Source organism: Carlito syrichta, unplaced genomic scaffold, assembly GCF_000164805.1.
Source record: "Carlito syrichta isolate Samal-C Ts95f unplaced genomic scaffold, Tarsius_syrichta-2.0.1 Scaffold288870, whole genome shotgun sequence".
Taxonomy (NCBI): Eukaryota; Metazoa; Chordata; class Mammalia; order Primates; family Tarsiidae; genus Carlito; species Carlito syrichta.
In genome coordinates, this window is record NW_007232966.1 from 71924 (window position 1) to 98692 (window position 26769).

The following is a 26769-nucleotide window of genomic DNA, read 5'->3' on the forward strand; positions in this document are numbered from 1 at the left end:
ATCTCAGATGCCCTTTTTGCTTCTCAAAATGTATGACAACCGTTAGATTATTGACAACTACATTACAATTTGTTATTCTTTGATGATTTTTTATAGGGAGGTTTTTCTGTGTTTATCCAGCTGATGCCCATAATTGTATTGATCCTCGTGTCGTTATTAAGCCAACTGATGGTCTCTAATCCTCCTTATTCTTTATATCCCAGATCGTAAGTAGCTAAGTGAAGTTTTACAAAATTAATTGTTGTTGTTTCTGATCTAGCTTCCTTTAAAGAGCTTGTGCTCTTTTAAACTATGAAGTCTTTTACTACAAATGTATGATTTGGAAATTTTAATCTCATTTTTAAGATAGTTACTTTAAGTGATAAATGTATATTATGTAGTTAGTTTACATTTCTGTTCCACTGTGGATAAGGACAGAAATGCTATATTCAAACTTGATAACAATTTAATGTGATAGGTAATGTGTTGACATTAAAGAAAAAACAATTATAAAAGAGAAAAATACTTTATTTTTTTGAGTTAAGGTCTCACTCTGCCACCCAGGCTGAAGTGCAGTGACATTATCATGGCTCCGTGCAGCCTCCAACATGCAGGCTCGGGCAGTCCATCTGTCTCAGTCTCCTGAGTGTCTGGGACTACAGGCACATGCCACCATGCCTGGCTAATTTGCTTTTCATTTTAAACAATATTTTTGTAGAGAAAAGGTCTTGCCTAGGCTGGTTTCGAACTCCTGGGCTCAAGTAGTTCTCCCACTTCGGCCTCCCAAAGTGCTGGGCTTATATAAAGGCAGGAGACACTGTGCCTGGCCAGAAAAATTCGTTAAAGATGAAAAGACGGATGACTGAGCTTACATAGATTTATATCATTAAGAGAGAAATGACTTTATTCTTCTGTTTATAAAATATTGATTAAATAAAAGCAAATATTACTTTTTTATGACGTATTTTCTATTTACATAAGAGGTCAAGACCTAAAGGAAATTTATACAGCATCTGTTCTGGATAGCTAAAGTGTAATACAGTGAACATAAAGAAAACTGTAAAAGCATATTGGCAGTTATTTTACAGTATTAAAAACAGATTGGCCTAAATATAAGAATTATCTTATTTCTTTCAAATAAGATTTTTCTTAACTAAAATTAAGGTAATTTCATAAGAACATAGTGTATTAAAAGTGTTATTGCTTTTTTAATGACATGAAATTGTGGTTTTAGGTATTTTGAGAGAATGTAAATAAATTACAGATTGAGTACTTACTATCCACAATGCTTGGGTGCAGAAGTGTGCTGGATTTTGGATTTTTTTAGATTTTGGAATATTTGCATATATATTGAGACTGAGACATCTTGGGGATAGTACTCAAATCTAAACATAAAACTTATGTTTTATATGCACCTATCCACCTAGCCTAGAGGTAATTTTATATAATATTTTTAATAATTTTGTGAATAAAGTTTTTGTATGTCAAAACATTAGAAAGCAAAAGTGTCACTATCTCAGCCTCCCATATGGACAACTTGTGGTTGTTTGGCATCACCATCATTCCTGATTCTAAATTTATGTGCTACTGATGAACAATTGCTTTCTTACACTTATTCACATATAAGTACTTACCAGTAGAAAATATGACATGTTGTTACTACAGTGAAAAAGTAATGTGTTCAGGATAACTAAGCAGCACAGTAGCATCAAGAATACCTGTATCTGCTTTTTTTTTTTTTTTTTTTTTTGAGTTAGAGTCTCACTCTGTCGCCCAGACTGGAGTGCAGTGGCTGCTCCCAGCCATTGCAGCCTTGACCTGCTGGGCTCCGGCGATCCTTCCACCTCAGCCTTCCAAGTAGCTGGAACTACAGGCACGCACTACCATGCCCAGCTAATTTTTTGATTTATTGTAGAGATGAGCTCTCGCCAAGTTGCCCAGGTGGGTCTCGAACCCGCGGGCTCAGGCAGTCCACTCACCTCAGCCTCCCAATATGCTTTTAAACAGCAACAAACAGTGGCAGACTTCCAGTCTCCACCACTGATGCTGTGTTTTGATTAAAAGGTTACTGTACTCCATTTTAAATGTGACCTGTCCTCTGAGGTCAACTGTGGAGTTTTCCACTGTGGCATCATGTTGACACTCAGAAATTTTCAGACTTTGGAGCATTTTGGATTTCAGATTTTTAGATTAAGGATGCTAAACCTGAATTACTGATATTAACTTTTTAATGATTTGTGATTTGTTTTGTTAGCTTGGTTTGTAGACACATATTGGGATGTCCAATTTTAATTAAAATAATGACCATGCATCTCTTTTACAGTGGATCAGGGCAAACTATTAAAATGCAGACAGAAAACTTGGGTGTTGTTTATTATGTCAACAAGGACTTTAAAAATGAATATAAAGGAATGTTATTACAAAAGATAGAAAAAAGTGTGGAAGAAGATTATGTGACTAATATTCGAAATAATTGCTGGAAAGAAAGACAACAAAGTAAGTTTGTCAAATGTCTTAACATTTTATAACTTATTCACAGTCTTTGGAATTGATTACCATAGATTTCCCTGCTCAAGGAATGTTCTGGAATTCCCTAGCATATAACTGGAGCTCAGAACTTCAGTGAGATAATATGTTTTATATATTTGTGGCCTAACACAGTAGCTGGCACGTAGTAAGGACTTAATAAATGGTACTTGTGTATTATTATCAATAAATATTTGATTGAATAAGTGAATAATATAAAATTTTATTGTATTTAAGATGTCCATTGTATGGTGCATCATTATTTTATGTACCACTGAGAAAAAAGAATCCTAGCAGATCAACTAGGTCATCAATTTTAAGATATATCCTGATTTTAAAATTTGAAACTCTTTATTAATTTAGCTTTAACATTTAACACTTAAAGTACAATGAATTTTGTTGACATTTCATTTTTATTTACTTTGTATATAGAGAAGCCCTTGGAAGCACTTAATTTGCTTAGCATTTTCCACCTTGTTTTCTTAACTTAAGAAACAGTTTAGCATAAAAAGGTTGACCATAAAAATCTGCTGAGATGATGCATGTGGATTGAGTATAGTGGTTCTTGTTTTTGTGATTGTTACAAATAATAATGCAGACCATATAGTGTAATGTTAGGAGCACTGACTTTGGATTAAAATTGAATCTGAGCTCTGAAATTTTTAGCTGAGTGATTCAGGCCAAGTATAACCACTATGAGTTTATTTCTTCATGATGATGATGGGTTGGAAGAAGAAATAATAGCTGTCTTTAATATAATGCCTATGGCTTCAATCAGTGTCCCAAGTACTTTATATATATTAACTCAACTAATCTCTGAAACAACCCTGTGAGGTTGTTTTACTCATTTTACATACGAAGAAACAAAGGAAAAGAAAGATTACTACTAACTTGCCCAAATTCATAGAGGTAGTTTTATACTCAAAACCAGTTTGTCTCTAGAATCCAGCCCCTGTGCTCTGACGTCTTCTCATCACTATAACCAGCATTATAGGTTTGTTGTATATTTCATTTGTAATGCATATATTTATCATTAGTAACTGCTACCCACAGCCTGAAGGAAGCCTCAGAAGTACTTACTTGCTGAATACCAATATGATAATTGTATAACAAGCATTTTTTTCTCTGTGTTCCTTCAGTAACATTATTTTAAGTAAATTTAGAACAAGATTTTGCATTTTTATACTTTAAGTCTTGGGATAATTAATCTGAAACAACCACTAGAAGTATTGATTATCATATCATATTTTTAGGCAAAAAGGCCAAGATGATGCTTCAGAACAATAGTTTTTAAACCACTAGGGGACAGGAGTTGAAGGAAAGCTTTCCAACATAAGTTGACAAGATTCTATTCCTTATTTCTTTTTCTGTGTTTGTTGTACATGCTAGACTTCAGGTAAAGTTTTCATTTAAAAACTTTGTTTTTCCTAAAATGGCTTTTAGCAGTAGAACTTGGATTTTTTTTGTCAGTTAAATAAATATATTGATGGGCTTCTCTGAAACATCATTGAGTATAAGTAACTAGGTGATGTAAATTATTATTTAATTAGCAGCATATTTTTGTTTGTTAACAGAAACAGATATGCAATATGCTGCAAAAGTATACCGTGATGATCGACTCCGAAGGAAGGCAGATGCCTTGAGCATGGACAACTGTAAAGAACTGGAGCGGTTGACCAGTCTTTACAAAGGAGGCTGAACTGGAATTTTTATGTATACCTTTTAGCGTACCCTTTATTTTTTCTTTAAGTTTAGTTTCATCATGAGAGATGAAGAAAAAGATTTGATATTAAAACGAAACTGAATAGTTGGTTCCTGAAATCTTGAACTGTTTATGACCTACTGGCTCCTTTAAATAGTAGGAACTGAAAACTAAAATTAATGTTTTACTTATGCTTCTGCAATTATTTTTCATTTTAAAAGCTTACATGATTCCTGACTAAAAATGTCTTGAGAAAGGATTATCACACCTGTAGCAATTTCCAATTTTAGTGATTCTCCATTTTTTCCCTTGTGTAAATATTTATGGAATGACCATTTTGTGTACATACAGGTTACTGCCTTTTTATTTAAATTATTTTAGTGTTTAGCTCCATAAGATACTTCATTTTAAACTGATGGAAAAATGTCATATGACACAATTACATTTTCCTTGTTAAGGTGTCAAATCTGTGGAGTTTAAACAATAAAACTTTTTCAAAAAGAAAAATAATCTTTAACTTTGTGTAAAATCTTATAGCATTATCAGCTTAGAGGGAATTGATATTTTTAATATTGCCATTATATTCCAAAATATATATTGAGACAAATGAACTGGTATAGAGTATCAGTTTACTCTTTAGTTTTATGAATTGCTATACATATACATGCATAGAAACGAAATGCTATACTGATAGATTTTAAAGAAACTATGTTGGCTATAAATATTAAATGAAAAGGTAATAAAGATAATAAAGTGCTGTTATGTCATTTACAATCCAATAATTAAAAGACCTCCACATGTTCATGTATGTCCTTGAAAGCTGCTACAATTTATGAAGAGGACTCACCTGATTTCCCCTCATGGAAATTTGCAGTTTCTTAAGTGATTATTTAAGCAGGATCCAGAAGGGTTCTTCTACAAATAATAAGAAAAATTATGACTAAAATACAGCTTTGTGCCTTTTAACACTTTTTAACCAACTCCTAAACATATAAATAGATTATAGTACACTTATTTGATCAGAGCATGATCTCTTTGACCCCATGCAACAATGAGCAGTAATATAGCAGCAAGTAGAATAGTGATTTAAAGCAAATCATCCTTAAAAAATTCTGAGCTAAAATTTATTCACCATTGAGTAATTCTATTAATCCTATAGGGCAGTAAGTTCTTTGTAATTAAATCCATAAAATAAATTAGAAAAAACCAGCTGGAAATTGAAGTATATTGGATATGAAATGACTTGATTTCTAGTCTTCTGTGTTTAACAGTTGTAATATTGTAATGATTTTGTTTCATAGTTAATGGAACATGAACGTGTTTTTGGTAGTTTCTGTGAGAGAATGCTAGATAGAGTGGCTTTGTTCTTTTGTTTAAATAATTTTTTTCTGAATGTATAGTTAATTTATGGTATCTGTTGAATAAAACTGCTAAAATGAACTTTTCTTATAAATGTTCTCTTGTATCCCCTTTTCCAGGTGAATCCATATAAATGTCTGATTGAATTAGTAGGTTAAATTAAACCACATATTGTCTTAGGAAAATGGAACAATTTAACCATCTTGTTTTTATAAATGTAACCTTTAAAAAAACAGAACTTAAAATATAATTTTAAATATTTTCTTGAGCCTGTAGATTACTTTTTTAATAAAAAAGTCAGAGCATTCTATTTAACTGTGAAAGTTCATATGCTTCAGAAAATTTATAAAAATTTAAATGAAAAAATTTCATCTATTTATTTTTCCGGTTTTAGTGGGAAACTTAAACTGTTATGGCTGATAATTATGTGAACTTACTTTCTTGTTAACTGACTCTTTTTCCCTTAATTACAGCTTTAAGGGAATAGGTGAAATTATCAAGATTAATGGTATCATAAAGTGTATATCATAAAGCTGTACATGGCTTTTGAACAGTATTATATTCATTTGCATTGCTGTACTCTATTACATTTCATAAAATGTTAGGAGAAATGTGATTGATATAAGAAGGTTTTCAAACAGCTATGGGAAATGACTGATTGAGTGCCCGAGAATTTAAGCTACATATGAAATATGCAAGTAAAGATTGGGTCCTTAATGTCACCTGTATCATGGAGCAAAGGCCCAACAAGTGTTTTAGAATTTAGGGTTAATTTTACAAAATAAGAAGACTTTAGATATCTTGAGTTGTAAGATTTTCATGTTTGCTACTCTTTTATAGTAACAACCTCAGTATTTTGCCATCTTATTTTTAGCTACATGAGCTTTGAAATTTAATTGGATTATTATAATTACTACTTAAAAGATCTCAGTTTTTAAGTATTGCTTTAATATCTTCTCTAACTGGTATTTTAATAGCTTGGCAGCAGTTGTATTATGTTAATGTTTTATGTTTTTAGTCCTCCTTACATACACTCACTCACTCACTCACTCTTGTCCTTGTGAGAGATTGGGGGAAAAGAAATAGTACTTTCCTCCTCTTCTTTTGAGTCCTTGATTCCCAAATAGACTGGTACTAGTCATTTAGTCATTTGTAAGTTTCCGAATTTATTTTGATCAAATAACTGAATTCTCAACAATGAGAAATATCAAGTTATAATCCACCTAGCAAGTGAAAATAGTATGTTCTGGGGACAGATTACATTTGAATGCTTAAATGACTATTTGTTGCATAATTATTGCCTGTTTATTTATTATTTAAAAGATTTGGTGGAGAAAAGTAGAGGCATGTATATGCCAGTGTGTTAAACTACTCTGCTTTTGTCAGCTCAGGTGTTCACAGGAACAGGAATGTGGAATGCCAGCCCTTTACTTTATTGGCACTTTTATGCTTAATTTTTCTTCCTGTTTAATCTTGAGTTACATCATATGAAAAATAGTACTGAAGAAATGAATAACTTTTTGATTTCTGTTGATCTGTAATATTTCTTAATGCAGCTACTTAACACATGTGACATGCTAATGTTACTTAATGTATTTCTATGTATTTCATTAAAAAAACAAATCCCTCCACTTCTATTAAGGTATTGAAACATTTCTTGATGTTGGCTTGAGGACCAAATGAGCTGTCTTTACAGTTAAGCAAGTTTTATGTCAAAGGACCAAATGATTAAAAGAGGAGAATTAGTGCATGTATCTAGCTTCCCCATGTGAAGCTTGGGTTTGATACTTACCCATATTACTATTCATCTTCCTATTGAGTAAAGTAAACTGAAGGGAGATTAATAATATTTTTTCTTATCTGAACAGAAAAATAACCAATAAATCTGAATTTTAATATTTATGAAATAGCTGAAAAACCTTGTCTGTTTATATGTTGAACTACTGCTTAGTTAAATTTCATCAAATTCTTTATAAACCAATGGAAAAGGGAGGATTAATCTAGCAATAATTTCCATATTTTATTTAATTCTAATTTTCAGTTATAAAGAAAAGGTGGATAGAATGAGGCTTTTCAAAGAATTTTTGCTCATCCCTTTAATAATTTTGCAGGCAATTCAGTCCTAGAATTCAGGCTTCCTTTTTGGTTTCATTACTATTAGATACTTTCATAAAAATGGAAACATTTTTCTTCAAAATATTAATTCAAGGCATACTCCTTATATTAAGGATTATGTAACCACATTTTTGTAAATTTCCTGTGTGTAACTTTTTCCTGTTGGTATGCGATTCCTTTTCATTTACTTTGATTATCTGCTGGTTTGGGGGCCAATACATTTGTGAATATTCTGTGGATGTGTTCATGTATAGGTGTATATATGTTTTTTTTCCAGCTAATACCTCAAATGTGTGATTGTTTAATATATGCCACACTATATTTGCACAGAGCAGGGCTTCCATTAGCAGTGAATATTCTTATTTCTAACTTTGAAAAATCAGTCCACAGAATTTTATTGGTGTGAATTATTCCTGTTGATCTTTTTCACATTTTAATGCAGAGATTCCTATTATAAAGTCCACACTTCAAAATATAATTGAACCTCAATATATATCTAGCCATCTGGAAATATATAGGGTAAGAAGTATTTCTTGAAATGTCTTAGTTTTGTAAGTTATTAAAAACAGGAATGACTGGTTGCTAAGGTGTCTAGTAACTGCATTGCAGGTAACACCTGGCATGAATGTAAGCAAGTTTCATTCACTTTAGCACAAGATTCGATGCATTCCAATTGATGTTTTACTTTACCATTTAAGTGCACTATTAAAGTAATAGAGATTTTCAGTGACACTGGCATATTTTAATCATTAATTTCAAAATGAATCGTTTTTGAATTGGATGACTACACCAATGAGAAGGAACTCACACATAAATTTTGTAATTTATCTGCATTAAGAAATGCTTCTTACCTATTTTTGGTTTTTGCATTGTTACAAAAGACTTTTTATTTAAAGTTTAGTTTATGTGTTTTTAAAAGCTACAGGTAATTTTTAAGGTGTAATGGAATTTTAATGGAAGCCTTGTATAAGTTAAATGGAATGAAACTGGTAAAGGAGAGCTTACTTTATTTGTCTGTAGTGCATCCAAGATTATAAATCAGGTTTAAAAACAAAGTGTCTGATTTGTAAAATATTTAATGTTATATCAGACTTAAATAAAATTTTCTTTGTGAGAACTGTTAAAGAGAATGCATTTTCAAAGAATGTTCTGCTGAATGGTTTATGATGAATTTTTGTCTTTTAGTCTCTGTAGTTTATCTCAGTATATTAATAAAAAGGTCTGTTCTCACTATAAAAGATTTGTTTTTATCATGTTTTATATTCTTAAGATGGCCACGTTTCATTCATTCAACCATTCAACAAAAGTATCAGTGCTTGTTATACCCCAAGCAGTGAGCTGCGTGCTGGGAATTAATCATTGTATAAAACAAAAATTCTTTAAAAGTTTGCATCCAGCAAAGAAAATAAATGTCAAGTAAATTGCTAATTATAATAAATGCTACAAAGAAAATTATAGGGTATGAGAGCATATATCTAGAAGACCTAAACTATTTTGGGAGAGTCAGGGAAGGGGATCTCCAGGAAAATGAGTTAAAGCCAAACCCTAAAAGAAGATATTAGTAGGAGTGAGGTGAATGCTTGAGGAGTATTTCACACAGAATGTGGTAAGTTGGTAAAGTGATAAAAACTTTATGGAAGTAAAAACAAACTTGTATGATGATAGCATAGGTGAGAGGATTAATATAGGGGCCGGATCCCCATAACACCATATATAACTATGAAGCTGATACTGGACTTTAAGTCAATAGTCAAGAAACTTGATTTTCAAGGAAGGAGTTGTTTTGTGATCAGATCTGGGCTTTTAGAATATTTTAGATGCTGTGTGAAGATTGGAGGGCAGAAGTGAATGTAGGAAAGATAGATTATTGTCAATGGAGAGATGATCATAGCTTGGAACAGGGTAGGAGTATATAAAGTTAAATTATTTTCAGAGATATTCAGGAGATAGAAGCAAGAGACCTCTCTGACTGATTGGATTTGGGATAAATGCAGGAAGCAATTAAAAACAGACTAAAATTTCCAAACGTTTGACTATGAAAGGTAGTAGAGGAAGAAGGGTACCCGAGGGAGCATGTGGTTTCTGAAGAAGGCTTTTATTTTTCAATTATTAGTACATGAGAAACTTTGCACATTTTAAAAATTCTGATGTAAAGGGGCATATAGAAGGTATCTGAAGTTCTGCATGTTAAAAGTAGAGGCTCGAGGTACACATGTGACTCCAGAAAGCCTATGGCTCTTCCATCCTATCTAGAGAAGGCCTCGAGGAAAGAGTTTATAGGGTGCACCCATGGGAAAGTCAAGAGACTAGAAAACGGGTCATAAACCTATGGACTTGTAATAATCACAGGCAACCTGATGCTTGCGGTTCAGCTTGTAACACCATCCCCTGACAGTTCATCTACAAGAAAGGGTTTTAAAAGAACGGACCATGAAAACTAAGGCAATGTGTGGGCACTCTCCGCACACGAATGTCTTCTAGCGATAATCTTGCATGCATTTTCCAGAGGGCCGGGGTCTTACAAGAATCCCTCATCCCACTGCCGAGGCCCCGTGACCAGAAGCACGGCGCGCAGGTGCAGGACGCGGCCCGCGGGGTGGGGTGGGGTGCGGTGGGGGCGCATCGGGTGGCTGCGCGCCAGTGGCTTCCGCCTGGCCTCCCCGGAAGTCCGTATTACGGGGCGGGGCAGGCATGTGCTTCCTGGAGCACAGACTAGGTTGTGCGTCATGTGACGGCGGCGTCTGAGGAACCTGACTTGAATCAGTGTCTGAAGTGTCAGCGGAGAGAACCGGGAAGCCCAGAAACCCAGGTAACTAGCGTACTTGGCCCGGCGTTGAAGCCTAGACCCGGGGGTGGTGCGGGTGGTGAGAACTAAAGAGGACTCTCCTAACCCCTTTTGGGCCTAGCTCTTTGGGGTGGAGGGGCAGGGATGGAGTGAGCTGACGTAAGGCGCCTTGCTGGGGACCGGTCGGGGTCTTTCGGGGCACTCCGACTCCCTTTGGCCTCGGTGGTCCAAGGCTTGACTCCTCGGAGTTTTGCCTGGTTCTGACGAGGGCTGATTTCGCTTATTAAAGCTGGGGGTGGGGAGGACAAGCCTAGAGTCACCGGGAGTTTCTCTTCCAGGCGTGGAGATTGATCCTGCGGGAGGAAGGGGTTCATCATGGCGGATGTGAGTTAACTCCCCCACGTTAGAGGAAGGGGAAGGGTGGGAGTTTGGAGGAAGCTGCTGAGCGGGCGGAGGTAGAGCTGCCCAAGTAGGAATTAGTTTCGCCCCCCCCCCACTCCCCAATTAAGTATTTTTTCTGGGATCTGGAGTAGGAGATTCACATGAATGAATTTTCAGAATCCTGAATTTCTGCCTGAAATGGGTTGGAGAAAATTGTATTCTCCCTGCTCCCCAGTCCCACTGGGGCATAAGAGAGGCTCTGTATATTTATCATTTGAAATTCTGCATAATGATTTGCAGCCTTTCCCGTCCATATGTGGTCAGTCCTCTGAATCCTTTTTCCCAGCAAGTAGACATGATGTCTCTTTGACAACATACGTTGTGTGTGTGTGTGTGTATGTGTGTGTGTGTGTGTGTGTGTGTATTTTTAAGGTGAGAACAACATTAAATTGATGGTGATAACATGAAATAAAGTGATCATTCAGATTTGGAGAAGAGTAGGGGTTGGAGATTCAAAACAACAGATATGTGGTTTATCCATGTGAGGTCATAATTGATACCTGGATTGTCAATGAAATACCTCAGATGAGAGAGTGTAATTAGACAAAATAAAATAAATAGTCTTCTATTTCTTTAGTTCTAATTGTGTTCCATGATAAGCACTTGACGCACATTGTCATTTATCTTTAGTCATGCGAGGAAACAAAGTCATAGAAAGTTGATCAACCTACTCGGGATCATTAAAATAATAGTAGAAAGTCGATCTTTGGTGATGTTCATAATATCTTCTCAAGTGAACATAATAGCAACAGGATGTAAAATACTAGTATGAAAAGTATGATCTGATTTTACAGCTAATATGCATTTGTGTTTCCCGCTTCTAGGTATGCATCTTCTCAGTAAGCTTTAACACTCTAATGACATAGGTTTAGTGATAAGCCTTATACAACAAATAATGCAACTGAGGCTTAGGGAAAAAAAGATTAGTTAACTTGCTCCAAGTAACATGACTAGTAAAATCAGAAGGAGAAAGATTAAACACAAGCAAGAAAAGTTATGAATGATAACTTAAAGTCCCTGAAATGTGGATAGGACAGGACCTAGAAGACCAATGGAAGGCATATTATTATAATGTAATTTTTAATATTCTTTTTCAGGACCTAAAGCGATTCTTGTATAAAAAGTTGCCAAGGTAAGAAATTATTAATTTGTTAGTGAATAAATTTTGTATGCTATATATTAATTTTATAAAGTATTTTGGGTTGTCCTTTGAATTTACAGATGTATAATACAAGGCCTAGAGAAGTTATTTGACTTGTCCAAGGTTAAACAGCTAACAGATGCTGGAAGGCTATAACTCAGATTACTTGTCACTTTGGAATTCTTTGAAATGTATTATTGTGGCAGTTTACAGGATTATACCTCAAAGTTGTTATAGTAATTTTAGGGAAACAAATTAAGAATGTATCTTTACTGTTAATATTGCTTTTAAGACCAAATTACTTAGTCTACATAACCCAAGAATGTTAGACATAGACAACAATTCATACTTGAAAAGCACAAGGATTTCTTGTGCCTGCACACAGTTCATTTGATGTACCATTTTATAAACTAGGCTCTTGTGTTAAGGTAAGCAAGTTGGCTTTTTGTTAATGCAATACTTAAATTCATTTGTATTCTTTTCCTCCCAATATTGACAAACTATGGTGACAATTGCTGATTCTGTTCTCAACCTAAAGATTAGCAATCCTAGCTAATCTTTAGCTTTGCATGGTAATACAGGGTTATAGAAATGATGACATAAACTGAAACTGGGCAAAGGAATTTTAGTAATTAATGAGAAAATAATAATTGTCTTGTGACTTTTAAAATTTTTTTTTTTTAAATTAAAACCTTCTTTGTTTAAAAATACAATGAAATGTATGAAATGGAATGGAAGCAAATACTAAAACTAATATTTGTTTAGTGCATAATTTAAAACATTGAGATTTAAAGTATTTTATTTGTGAAGAACTTATCTTGAGTAGTTTGGACAGGGTCTGCCTGCTTCTCTTCATATAGCTTAAGATAGGGCAATTGCCTTAGTTAGTTGTCATACTTTGTTCTCTTTCTAAGTTTTTAATCAGCTTCTAACATTTTTTTTTTTTTTTTTTTGAGTTGGAATCTCACTCTATTGCCCAGACTGGAGTGCAGTGGCACGTTTCTGACCACAGCAGTCTTGACTGCTGGGTTCCGGCGATCCTTCCACCTCAGCCTTCCCAAGTAGCCAGAACTACAGGTGCACGCTACCATACCTGGCTAATTTTTTTTTATTTATTGTAGAGACAAGGTCTCACCAAGTTGCCTGGGTGGGTCTCGAACCCGTGGGCTCAGGCAATCCACTCACCTCGGCCTCCCAAAGTGCTGGGATTACAGGCTGAGCCACCGAGCCAGCCTAACATTTTTAATGTTGTAAAATATTTCTGAAATGTTCTTTAATGTGAACTTTTTTTGCAGCCTCTCTTCCTCTGGGACATTTTCATTACAGCCACTTTCCTCATTTGTGTTGATAAATTTGCCTTAATTCCTCTGGTTGCAAATCTAGAATCTCTAATAGTGAAAGTATCAGCATTCCCTCGCTCAACTGTTTCTTCTATAACTCTATTTACTTTCTATTTGAATATGACTTCCAGTGTTATCATTTTTCATTTCTTTGTAGTGTTATTTCATCTTTATTGGCTAGTTCCCTCTTTCAGCTATCTTTTTTTTTAATGTCACATGGTTTATCACTGGGTGACACGAGGAGGTACACAACACATGCTTTGCTATCTCCGTATGAACTGAATAGCAGATGTGCAGTAACAAGCTAGCAATGCACTTTGAAAGAAGTGAAGTGACTGGTTTACTGGTGTAGCAGTGCGCTTTGTTAATTACATAGTTATTTATATAGTAATTTGGGGGTAGAAGAATTAACAAAGTTGAACTTTATGTGATTATTTGGTTAATATGCCATGGTAACTGAAATTTGACCCATACTGTTGTGTGGGGGGGTGTTATTTAACTAAACCATGGTAACTAAAATGTACATATTGAAACTGCAAAATGAGTCCTTTCTATATGTATCTGTAGCTGAAAGGGCGCTCAAATTGGAGTTAGGGGGACACCCCACCACTCTGGTGATGAAATACAGAAACAGAAGCATAGTTTATCCACTTAGAAGTCTTAGTGGTTTACAATCCTGTTTTGAGTGTAATATTTCTTTTTGAAGAAACAGCAAAATTGGATTCAGTATTCTTAAGTTGTAAAGCCACACGAAAGATATTCATTATTCACTTGGAGATGTAATAAAGCAATAATCGACTCATTACATAGTCTATGATTATAAGTAAGAACATTGTTTCATACAGTGAGAGTGCTCTGACGGTTACATTATTTGACCCCTGGGTATGGTGAAACTATCTGTATAAAAGAATTAGATAATAATCCAAAATGTATTTATTACATTACTGAGTAGCTCTAATGTTGATCAAAGACAGTTGAAAAGTATGGTTGCTTCTTTGAATTCTGACATCTTTTATCTTTTAACCAAAGAGAAAATATTAGCTGATTGTGCTTATCCAAGAGACAAATTCAGTTTAAGGATCTTTGTAAAAGCATCATGAAAATCTTTCCGTAATGGTAGGCAAAGGATTAGTAGCATCTATTTCATAATGACTGGCCAGTTTGACTCATTCATGACCATTTCTTGAAAGTAGACTTATTGCATACATCCCAGAACGAAAACAATGAAGGAATGATTTTTAAATACTTACAAAGAATAGTAGAGTACACATTTTGATTTGTTGCTGGCTGTATGGATTTAGATGCAGGCATCCTGGCCTCAGAGCCATGGATCTGTGCTTTTAACTGTTGTACTTCTATGCCCCTCAACAGCCAAGTCAGGTCAGCTAGCTACAGATATTAATGGATGTGTGTTTTTGAATTCTCTGTTAAATATCATTCTTGGATTTGTGCTTTAAAGTCAATTTGTGACCCAGCAATCTCAGGCTTTAATAATCAAACAATGTATGTTTGAAAATAAATATTGTATAATTATGTGAATAAAATTAAATAAGATGTCTTTGACTACTAATGCAAGATTGGTTTTTAAAATTAAAATGATTCTTTTAGTAAGCTTAAGATTTAAATTTCTTCAGAATAGTTCACAAAATCTTAATTTATTCCTTCTAAAAGTGTGTCTGTCTTCATTAATCACAGTTATTTTTTTAATTTTTATTTATTTATTTATTTTTTGAGTTGGAGTCTCACTCTGTCATCCAGACTGGAGTGCAGTGGCCGCTCCAAGCCACCACAGCCTCGACCTGCTGGGCTCCGGAGATCTTTCCGCCTCAGCCTTCCAAGTAGCTGGAACTACAGGCACGCACTACCACGCCCGGCTCATTTTGATTTATTGTAGAGATGAGGTCTCACCAAGTTGCCCAGGCAGGTCTCGAACCCGCGGGCTCAGGCAATCCACTCACCTCAGCCTCCCAAAGGCACGGGATTACAGGCTGAGCCACTGAGCCCGGCTCAGTTATTTTTAATATTAGTAAAATCTTTTCATATTACTTTGTGCTTTGTGTATGGAAGTGGAAACATTATTTATAACCTGATTTCTAAAAGTGAGTACATTAAGAGTATAAGTAATTTTTCTGCTTTCTTGGACTCATATGTCTGTGGAAAATATCAAAAACGAAAGTCCTTTTATTCCTAACTCCTCTTTGGGTGCATTAGTTGGTATTTAAATTAACTTCTATGGAAATTCGAAAAAAGCTACCTATGATAGCCTGAGTTTTCCTAAACATTTTTGTAGTACTCTTTTTTACCTGTTTTTAAAATTTGCCTATTTTGGGGGTCATTAATATATTCATAAAACTCAGGTTCAAGAGTTAGCTGAGGGATGTGGAGGGATGTGGAGTTAGAAGCTTCCAGTCCCTGCGCCCCAGCCACACAGTACTCCTCTCAGAGGCTCCCATTGTTCCTTCAGTGATATTACCTAGAGGCAAACACGTATATGCATATATTTACAGAAGCACACATGCTTACTCATTTTTGTTACAATTTGTTTCTTATACATGCTTTTTAAAAAATTTTATATATTTTTGTTTCAATAGCTTTAGTGGGTACAAATGGTTTTTGGTTACATGAATGCATAATATAGTGGCAAAGAAGTCTAGGCTCTAAGTGTACCTACTACCCCCACCTGCGTTCATTGTACTTGATAGGTGGTTTTTTTATTCCTTACCCCCTTTCAGCTCTCCAATGTCCACTATATCTGTCTTTCTGTATGCCTTCGCAGATTCTTAGTTTAGCTCCCACTTATAAGTGAGAACATGCCATTATTGGTTTTCCATTCCTATATTACTTCATTTAGGATGATGGTCTCCAGTTCCATTCAAGTTGCTGCAAAAGACATTATTTCATTCTTTTTTATGGTTGAATAGTATCCCATGGTGTATGTGTGTGACACACACTACATTTTTGTTATACACTGATTAGTTGATGGGCATTTATGCTGATTCCATATCTTTGCAGTTGTGAATAGTGCTGTAGTAAACATGAGTGCAGGTGTCTTTTTTGGAAACATCCTCTGTTTCTTTGAGTAGATACCAAGTAGTGGGATTGCTAGATCAAATGGTAGATCTACTTTTAGTTATTTGAGAAATTTCCATATCGATTTCCATAGAGGTTAGACTAATTTGCACTCCTCCCATCAGTGTATAAGTGTTTCCTTTTTCCTACATCTGCACCAGCATTATTGTTTTTTGTTTTTTTAATGATGGCCATTCTGACTGGTGTGAGGTGGTATCTCATTGTGGTTTTGATTTGCATTTCCCTGACCTTTAGTGATGTGTAGCATTTTTTCATATGCTTATTGGCCATTTGTATATTTTCTTATAAGAACTGTCTGTTCTTGTCATTTGCCCACTTTTTAATGGAGTTATTTGCTTTTTTCTTGCTGATTTGTTTGAGTTCTTTGTAGATTTTGGGTACCAGTCCTTTGTCAGATATATAGTTTGCAAATATCTTCTCCCATTCTGTAGGTTACCTGTTTACCCTGTTGATTATTTCTTTTGCTGTATAGAAGCTTTTTAGTTTAATTAAGAACCACTTAATTTATTTTCATTTTTGTTGCATTTGCTTTTGTGGTTTTTAACCATAAAGTCTTTGGCTAAGCTGATGTCCAGAAGTTTTTCCTAGGGTTTTTTTCTAGGATTTTTTGGTTCCAGATCTGACATTTAAGACTTTAATCTATCTTGAGTTAATTTTTGTATATGGTGAGAGATATGAATCAGATTTCATTTTTCTACATGTGGCTGGTTATCCAATTATCTCATCACCATTTTTTGAATAGGGTGTCCTTTCCCCAGTGCATGTTTTTGTCTGCTTTGTCAAAGATTGTTTGGTTGTAGGTATTTGGGTTCATTTCTGGATTCTGGATCCAGAAATAGTATTGCTCTTGCAATAGTACATACTATTCTAAACTGTAATTTTTCACTTAATAATGTAATTTTCAATCCTTACCAGTACATAAAGAACTTCCTCTTTCTTGTTCTTGTCTCCAAAGTCTTACATTGTATGTGTATATCGTAACTTATTTAACTTGTCCTTCTTGATGGACAGTTAAGTTTCTTTTTTTTTTCTTTTTGAGTTGGAGTCTCACTCTGTCACCCAGACTAGAGTGCAGTGGCCGCTCCTGGCCACCACAGCCTCAACCTGCTGGGCTCCAGCGATCCTTCCGCCTCAGCCTTCCAAGCAGCTGGAACTACAGGCGCGCGCTACCACACCCGGCTGATTTTTTGATTTATTGTAGAGATGAGGTCTCGCCAAGTTGCCCAGGCGAGTCTCGAACCCGTGGGCTCAGGCAATCCACTCACCTCAGCCTCCCAAGGTGCGGGATTACAGGCTGAGCCACCGAGCCCGGCTCAGTTAAGTTTTTAATCCTTTACTATTTCAAGTAATGTTGCTGTTGATAACTGCACACAGTGATTTGCATATGTGAAAATATCTGTAGGATATATTTTACATAGTTTAACTTTTAAGTTAGAAGAATATATTTTGTGTATTAATCTTATAGAATACGTCTTAATCTATAGATACTTTTATGATTGAATAAATGCCAATGATAGTTTAAAAATCATTTATACACAGTTTCATCATTCTTATTTTTAATGTGAAGAAGACAAACGATTTTGTTTGTAATATTTTTCACTCAAATTTTAATAGCACTTCTCTTACTAAAAAGTGTTTGGTGAGGAGGATTTTTAAAAATTTAATTCCAGTATTTTAAAATTAGGTTAATATGAATATTCTCATTCCTAAATTAAGACATTAAGATTAACACAATAAGGAGTGGATAATTCTGGGCTGCTGTAGGAACATTGAACATATCTCTACATATCTCTGAGTTGCAGTTTACAGATATTTTGAGATAGTTACAGTTTTGTGTTATGGTTAAGGGATTTTTACATAAATATTGAGGGTTTGGGAGTGTTTCTTTATTATAATTTTTTAAAACTTTACTGTTGCACACTAGAGTATATATTTCTTAATTTCTAATTTCCCAGATATTTTCGTTGATAATTTAGTGCTTAAACTGTAGTGATAAATTATGTCATTGTCACCCTGCACATTGACACCATTGATGTTCGTTAATAATAATATTTTTGAGTGTTAACTACCAGGCTTATGCTTTACAAGCATTATTTTATTAAAGTGCACAATATCCAAATAAATACAGTTATCCCCACTTTCAGATTGTTAAACTGAAGCTTAGGAAGTTTTCATAACTGGCTCAAAGTGGTATAAACAGTGAGTGACAGAGCCTGGGACTAGGGTCTTTCTAGAGCTATGTCCTTGACCATTCTTCTTACTACTTCTTATGGAGGCATGGTTGAAAGGATTACTGCATGGCCTTCATTCCTTCTGCCAATTCTTCAGCCTTGATCGATCTTTCCATGCCTCTTCACCTACAAAGTGCTATAACATCTCAGCTGAGATACCCCTTTCTTCAGGGATGCCTTCCCTGACCCATGTGCTTGTCTACATCAGCTCCTTCTTTCCTGGGCTTTCATATCTTCATTGACCTCATAATGGCACTTGCCACCACTTGTAGTTTTACATTTACTTTCTGAAGACAGGGATTGTGTCTATTTCTACTTTTTATAGTGTCAAAAGTATTAGTGCCACAAATATGGATCACTTAATATTGGGATGAAGGATAGAAAGGAAAAAGACTTTTTATTTTTTGAGTTGGAGTCTCACTCTGCCGCCCAGACTGGAGTGCAGTGGCACGCTCCCGGCCACCGCAGCCTCGACCCGCTAGGCTTTGGCGATCCTTCCGCCTCAGCCTTCCAAGTAGCCGGAACTCCAGGTTCAAGTAATGTTGCACTACCATGCCCAGCTAATTTTTGATTTATTGTAGAGACGAGGTCTCGCCAAGTTGCCTGGGCGGGTCTCAAGCCCGCAGGCTCAGGCAATCCACTCACCTTGGCCTCCCAAAGTGCTGGGATTACAGGCTGAGCCACCAAGCCTGGCCAAGGATTTTTTTTTTTGGTCGCTACAACTACTGCTGATGGTAACTTTCCATACTTTTGTAAACCATGAAATCATACATTAGCAATTTTAATGAAGTATCATCTGTGGTTTAGATCTTCATTCATAAACTATAAATTTGTAAAGATCATAAGCATGTCATTCAGTTTCTGGGAGAGTTTTGGCAAATACATTATGGAGCATAGGATATCAATAATTGAGGTCCCAGGGTTTTTCAAAAAATATATAAGAATTGCCATTGTGTCTTTGAGGTGCATATTTTGAGAAAATTAAATGTTTGTGTTTTAACTTTTTTCTCTTTCTAGTGTTGAAGGGCTCCATGCTATTGTTGTGTCAGATAGAGATGGAGTACCCGTTATTAAAGGTAAAACTGAGCACGTAAATGCAAATGTCATCTTTGCTTTTGACGAAAAATGCATGTATTGACATCTGAGTAGTGCAGAAGGCAAATATCTAAAACTCATTTCAGGCTGGGCATGATGGCTCACACCTGTAATCCTAGTACTTTGGGAGATGGAGGGGAGAGGATTGCCTGAGACCAGAGGTTAGAGACCAGTCTGGGCAACTTGACAAAACTTCGTCTCTACAATATATCAAAAAATTTAACCTGGCATGGTGGTGCACACCTGCGATTCCAGCTACTTGGAAGGCTGAGGCAGAAGGATCACCTGAACCCAGCAGGTGGAGGTTGCAGTAGCTATAAATGTGCTACTGCACTCCAGCCTGGGTGACAGAGTAAGATTATGACTCAAAAGAATAAATTAAAACAAAAATACTCATTTCAGTAAATTCAGGAGATGGTCTTAGTTTTCAAGGAAATGTTTGCTTTTGAGGGGAAATGTTGAAGGCTGAACTGGAACCTATAATGTACTACATATCAAATGTATCATGTTTACATATGGAGCTTCAGCTTGGATTTATCACAGACCCAGTTTCTCATTAAAGACATTTATGGTATAATGTAAACCATTAGTAAATCTAAGTGATGAGAGTGAGCATGTGTGCAACTAGCTATATTATACACATGGACATATATATGTGTACATATATGTGTATTTTTTAATCAACATTGCTAGGAGTTACAGGATAATACCCATATATTATCATCATATATTGATTGTTTTGTTTAATCTTGCCTGATTTCTTGCTTTCTTACTGGAAATAAGATTTCCTTTAACTTTTAGTTTCACAGTTCCGTGAGTTAATTCAAATCTAACAAGAATTTTCCACCTAATTTTTAACTTTTTTTTGAGTATATATGGTGTCATAGGGAGTAAATATGAATTCAGACTATTTTTATTATTTCTACCTTATGGCATGGTCGGAATGAATGTTCTAGTTATATTGGGCACTGTAATTGGCTTTACCAAAGGTCAAAAATTAGATAATGTTCTGTACATTTTGTTTACATTTTATTTTCTACCTGTGATTATCATATATTTATCATGCGTATATCAGACAACTTTAGACTTCAGAAATGAATGGAGGTTTAGAAGTCACCTAATTTAGTTCTTTCATTTTACAAGTGAAGGTGGTCAAGTGTGAAGAGTACATTGCCAGGCCAAGGTTGCACCTGAGACAGTGGCAAGACAGTGATAGAACCTATCGTCTGCAGTGTGGTTCAGTGTGCTTTCTAGCCCACCGTAAAAGTTGGATAGCCACAGGCAGGTTACTTGTCTTCTCTTGGTTCTGTAACAGGAACTTTGAACAAAATAATCTCTCATAGATTTTCCAGCTCTACTGTTCTTTCTGAAGATCTCTGTGTTAAAGCCTTGAGCTCTGCACTTACAAATATATAAAATTTCATACAGACATTTTAATGAGTGAGAGAACATGAAACAGGTAGCTAGCTGCAGGATTATGAATCTCTGTGAGAGATTTTTCCATTGCGGGTTCTATAAAAGCAAACATTTGTATAGCTTTTCTCATTAGGTTATTCTAGCCTGATTCTTAGGTAACCAGAATAATCAGTTTGTTAAATGTACTGATTAATCTGTTTTGTAAAGTAGATATCAAAAAAATATAAATACTTAGTATTCTTTTAAAAATAAAAATTGTGAGAGTCAGCATTTCTTCCCTTAGTTTTGATCAGTGTACTGCTGATTGAGGAGACTCAGTTAGTGGTATACTTTCAGTATTGTGAAACATAATCTTTGTGCTCAGTTTTTTGTTTTGTTTTGTTTTAGATTAGAAAATATAGTTTTTTATTTAAATCATTTATTTTTCTAGTGGCCAATGATAATGCTCCAGAGCATGCTTTGAGACCTGGCTTCTTATCTACTTTTGCCCTTGCAACAGACCAAGGGAGCAAACTTGGACTTTCGAAAAATAAAAGTATCATCTGTTATTATAACACCTACCAGGTAAGTTCATAATTATCAAATAGTTTGCTGATTTCAGTTATCATTTTTGTATCTTTTATATAAAATAACTTGTGTTATAATTATAAATTTTAGTTTTGAAAGGAATTAAATTCAAAATTTTAGCTTTCACTAGTAATTTTCTTCACATTTTATACCAGGAAATAATTACCAGGAAAAGTAATGCAAAGATTTAATAATAAAAAAAATCCTAAAAAGAAGAAGTCAGGTAGGTCACTGTTACCTCCAGTAGATGGTGCCCTTAGCGAAACAACTGATTTCCCACATGACACTTTTTTTGTTGTAACAAATAAAATATTTTTCTTGAAAGTCAAATGATAAGTTATTTAAATTTTCTATTGCTTCTGATTTCTTTATTTGGTTTGAAGTGTATGTATAATAAGTGAGGTTATTATTTCTGGGAAAAAATTAGTTTTTGCGTATCTCTTGATCTCCAACTGCATTCATTTTCTTCTCTCCCTTCTCCTCCTTTCTCCTTTTCCTTTCTTCTCCTCCTTCTCTACCTCAGTAACTTAATAAAAGTGACTTTTGGCTACGTGGATGAATTCATAGTGGTGAATTTCTGGGCTTTTAGTGTACCTATCACCCAAATAGTGTACAGTGAACTCTACTGGTAATTTTCAACACTTATTCTCTTTCTGTCCTCTCTCCTTCTGAGTCTCTAGTGTCCATTGTACCACTCCATATGCCTTTGCAGACCCCATAGTATAGCTCCCCCTCCTCACCGTCACTCTTCTTTCTTCTTCTTTCTTTTGGGTCTGTCACCAGGCTAGAGTACAGTGACACAATCACGGCTCACCACAGCCTTGACTTTGATCTCCTGGGCTCAGGCAATCTTTCTGTCTCAGCCTACTAAGTAGCTGGGATTAGCAGGTGCATGCCACCACGCCCAGCTCACTTTTGTGATTTTTACTGTAGAGACAAGGTCTCACCAAGTTGTACTGTCAGGTCTAGAACACATGGACTCAGGCAATCCTTTCACCTTGGCCTCCCAAAGTGCTGGGATTACAGACTGAGCCACTGTGCCGGCCAAGCTACCATATCGGCCAAGCTAAATGGTATTAATGTCTCTAAGAAAGATTGTCAGTAATTCTGTTTTGTGGAATATTTACTTTCAGCTTCTTTATATTTCATGATGCAATACTGTGGATGTTGGGCTATAACATTGACCATTTAAAAATGTTTGAAATATTGAGATATTTCAGTTGTTTTACTACTATCTTTTCACAATGCAACATAAAATAGATCTTATTTTCTTTTTAGGTGGTTCAGTTTAATCGTTTACCTTTGGTAGTGAGTTTCATAGCCAGTAGCAGTGCCAATACAGGTATGTTTTAATTATCTTAAACACAGCCTTTAATTCTTAATTTGAAAAAGGTAAATCTAGCTTAATGTAATTACTGTATGTGTGCAGTCTGATATATAGGAATAGTATACTTAAAGTCAAAAAACTTGAATTTGTGGCTCAACTGTTCACCATCTTTTTACTTTGTCTTGGGAAAAGTGATTTATCTGAATCCTAGTGTCCATATCTATATATTGAAGTTAATATCTGCTTTCTCCATCTTATGGGGTTATTTTCTAGTTCAAATGAGATAGTGTTTGGGTAAGTGATTTTTTTAAATTTTTGGCAGAAAGGAAGATTAAATGTAGTCTTGAGTGTTGCACCTTGTTTACAACAGTTTAAGAAAACAAAAAGAGGATAGAGAAGATAACCAAACAAACACATTGAAATGATCAAGGATAAGTTTAATTTTACGTGGACCAATCTATTTAATTAGGATTTTTAAAATTTTGCATAATAGGCAAGATGAGTATGATTGAGAATTTAAAGAGTGAATAGGATGAATATACTTTTCTTGAGGGCTGAAGAATTTGAGAACAAATGCTAAAAAGCTCTACTTTTTATAGAGAATAGAAGAATTCCATTCTATCCAGTACCCTTCACTGGATAGTTATGTGTAAAATAATGACAGTATTCAGTTGATTGTAATTTTCTTACTCCCTTTTGGATAAAGTAGAATTTTTTTAAAAGGTCTGTCTCCTTCAGATTTTTTAAATTCTAAAACATGAAGTTAAATGTCTCCTTCAGATTTGATTGCTGTTGAGAATTGTTACACAGTTCTTTTCTGTCTCCCCACCAAAGCTGAGCAAATTCTTTTAACTAGGTCACTGAAGCCTGTCCTTAGATACCTCATTTTTAGAATGAGAAATTTAGACTTGATTATTTGTTAGATCGCTTCCATTTCTAAACATTTTAGGAAGCTATAAAATACTTGTATGAAAATATTTTGTAAATTATATAGGATAGTAGTAGTGTCAATATTTTAAGTATACTAAACCTCAGTTTTGATAACTTACCAGTCATCACGTACTAAATCATCAGTTCTTATATATTATGATAACGTACAGATTTATATTTTAGTACTTAGAACCTTTTCTTGAGAGCCTAGATATTTTTAATATTCTGTAAGACAGAGGAAGATCTTTATTTGTTTGAGCATAAAATAGGCTCTAAGATGTATAACCTTTTACTCTGGTGAACTAAGGAGATACTAAATATGCTAATTTCTAAATGAGTTTGTCTCCCAGATTCATCAGTGAACTCCTTTCTAAACATGAATGTTTTATACTCTAACATTCATCTTTAAAATATTTTTATTTAATATATTTATTTATGTCTTAGCTTTATTGAATTTATAAAATAAATTACTGATTTTCTTTGATATGGAAGCAGCTGATTTTCATGTCTTATGATAGAATCTTAAAATTTACTCAGGGAGAAAAGTATACTTATTTAGTAAAAGTCATGCATTATTTCTGAGTCAATGCAAAATTTGGAAACAATAAGGTATAAATTAAGGTATTTCTTTCAAAAATAAAATTATAATACATACATGTAATTTGTTCTATATTTACTAATATATGCATGTTTTTCATTTATTTACTTTAGTAATAGATGATGAGATAAACTTTAAAAAAAATTTTATTTTAAAGATGTGGGGTACAATTCAGGATTAGATATACAAATGTTCATAATACAGGTACCCTTGTTAATGAGGTGTGTCCCCCTCCTCTGACAGTTTCCCACTACTACCAATCTCAGTCTCCCCCTCCCCGGCATTTTTCCACTACTGCCAATCCTTTTCCTATAGTATTATGATAATTGTTCAAAGTCCGCTTATGAGAGATAAACTTCTTAATGAATATGGAATTTTGTGTTACTTTATTTAGGATTACAGTACAGGTTGAGCATTCCTAATCTGAAAATTTAAAATCTGAAATGTTCTAAAATCTGAAACTTTTTGAGCACTAATATGTCATTCGAAAGAAATGTTTATTGGAGCATTTCAGATTTTCAGATTAGGAATTTTCAACCAGTATATATTTTGCAAATATTCTAAAATATGAAAAAATCTGAAATACTTCTGACTCCAAGCATTTGGATAAGGAATATTCAACATGTATTTTGTTTTTGTTGTGGGAAATAAACTTTATCTGATTTACTTTTTTTTAGTGACTATAAACTTGTGACAACAGGGAATTTTAGTTGATGACTTTCAGGAACATTTTTTAACAGTCTAATTTTCTTAATCTCTTTTTTAGGACTAATTGTCAGCCTGGAAAAGGAACTTGCTCCATTATTTGAAGAACTGAGACAAGTTGTAGAAGTTTCTTAATCTGAAAGTGGTTTCTATGTGTACCTTATCTTCATAATAACCCAATACCAATTCAGCAATCTTTAGACCACAGTACTACTTTTTATCCATATGCTCAAGAAGGAACGTTTTTTCCATCTTATATTTAAGAAAGAACCTATAGATACAAATATAGAGAGATTAATTGCTATATTTTCTGGTGTAAGTTCTTATTTAGTGAGATCTGGGGATACCACAAAAATGGTTCAGTTTATCATAGCTCCCATGGAGCTAGTCCAGTCACCAAATATAGATGAGATTCTGCTTAGTGGATCAGAATCAAACTGGTAGATTGATCCACTGAGTCATTAAGTGTTCCCTATTGTACAGTACACCCAGGCCTGCAGAATGAAGCAGACTCTTTTTATTGAAAATAATAAGGACATATTTTTCTTCAGATTATGTTTTATTTCTTGCATTGAGTGTGAAGAACATGAACTTGCTTAGTAAAAATAATAAATCAGTACAATCACTAACTTTGTATATATTATTTTACTAATTGGTTTGGTTCTTCTCATAGGGTGCTACTCTTTAAAGAAAATGAAAATTATAGCTAATGGTTTTTACCCCCAACTCTGCTTTCTGTAACCAATCAGTGTTTTAATGTTTGTATGGTCTTTATAAAATTTAAAAATGATACTATTGAATTCTGTTTCCAATATCAGTATGTGTGTAAACATAGTATCGCCATTTCTTTCATACATGAGTATGAATATAATAGTTTATTTTTATTTTTTTAGTTGGAGTCTCACTCTGTCGCTCAGGCTGGAGTACAATAGCATGCTCATGGCCACCGCAGTCTCAACCTGCTGGGCTCAGGTAATCCTTCCACTTCAGCCTTCCGTTAAAATAGTATTTTAAAAAATATAGTTTGAGCACCCTATAGGTCTTTTTTTCCCCCCAGAATTCTTTCAAATTCACTCTTTCAACCACATGAATAAATAGTGAGCGCTTACTGGAGATTGTTTTACCTGGTATAAATTGTCAATAAGAAAAGAAACTATGCATGAACCTAATTTAATCTCCACAGAAGATATATTAGGGTTCTAGAATATACCCTTTAAATTCAAGAATGCAGTCCATTATTCAGAGTTGTTAATTTCCTTCTAGATTCTTTGACAATCAGCTTGTCACTGGTACAGTTCAGTATGTATGCATTGAGCACCCGTGTGCCACTTGCCCGAGCTGCTGTGTTGCACAATTCTAAGAAGCACTATCACGTCATATATCTGTGCTCTAGGAGTTGCCTTTCACATACAATATGTGTAA

At 34.6% G+C, this 26769-nt stretch overlaps 3 protein-coding genes across 4 annotated transcripts in view; 2 read left to right on the top strand and 1 right to left on the bottom strand.

The window, feature by feature from the left end:
- DNAJB14 (DnaJ heat shock protein family (Hsp40) member B14) overlaps positions 1–5791 on the top strand; it is a 45378-nt gene extending 39587 nt beyond the window's left edge. For both annotated transcript variants that reach the window (XM_008053924.1, XM_008053925.2), the window contains 3 exons: positions 97–206; positions 2303–2475; positions 4080–5791. In XM_008053924.1, the coding sequence (XP_008052115.1) occupies positions 97–206; positions 2303–2475; positions 4080–4204 (408 nt within the window). In that variant the 3' untranslated portion in view covers positions 4205–5791. The remainder of the gene's footprint in view (positions 1–96; positions 207–2302; positions 2476–4079) is intronic.
- DAPP1 (dual adaptor of phosphotyrosine and 3-phosphoinositides 1) overlaps positions 4583–26769 on the bottom strand; it is a 90218-nt gene continuing 68031 nt past the window's right edge. The window contains exon 9 of the mRNA XM_021710401.1: positions 4583–5122. Within this exon, the coding sequence (XP_021566076.1) occupies positions 5066–5122 (57 nt within the window). The 3' untranslated portion in view covers positions 4583–5065. The remainder of the gene's footprint in view (positions 5123–26769) is intronic.
- LAMTOR3 (late endosomal/lysosomal adaptor, MAPK and MTOR activator 3) lies at positions 10409–26137 on the top strand. The gene is made up of 7 exons (XM_008053923.1): positions 10409–10490; positions 10805–10850; positions 12005–12039; positions 19727–19785; positions 21651–21784; positions 23066–23129; positions 25409–26137. The coding sequence occupies exons 2-7, from the start codon at positions 10842–10844 to the stop codon at positions 25480–25482; spliced, it is 375 nt and encodes a 124-aa protein (XP_008052114.1). The 5' UTR covers positions 10409–10490; positions 10805–10841; the 3' UTR covers positions 25483–26137.

Excerpts from the sequence above, each read along its gene's own strand:
- LAMTOR3 (XM_008053923.1), top strand. Across the intron at positions 21,785-23,065 it reads GTTATTATAACACCTACCAG|GTGGTTCAGTTTAATCGTTT; the intron begins GTAAGTTCATAA and ends TTTTCTTTTTAG. Across the intron at positions 23,130-25,408 it reads CAGTAGCAGTGCCAATACAG|GACTAATTGTCAGCCTGGAA; the intron begins GTATGTTTTAAT and ends TCTCTTTTTTAG.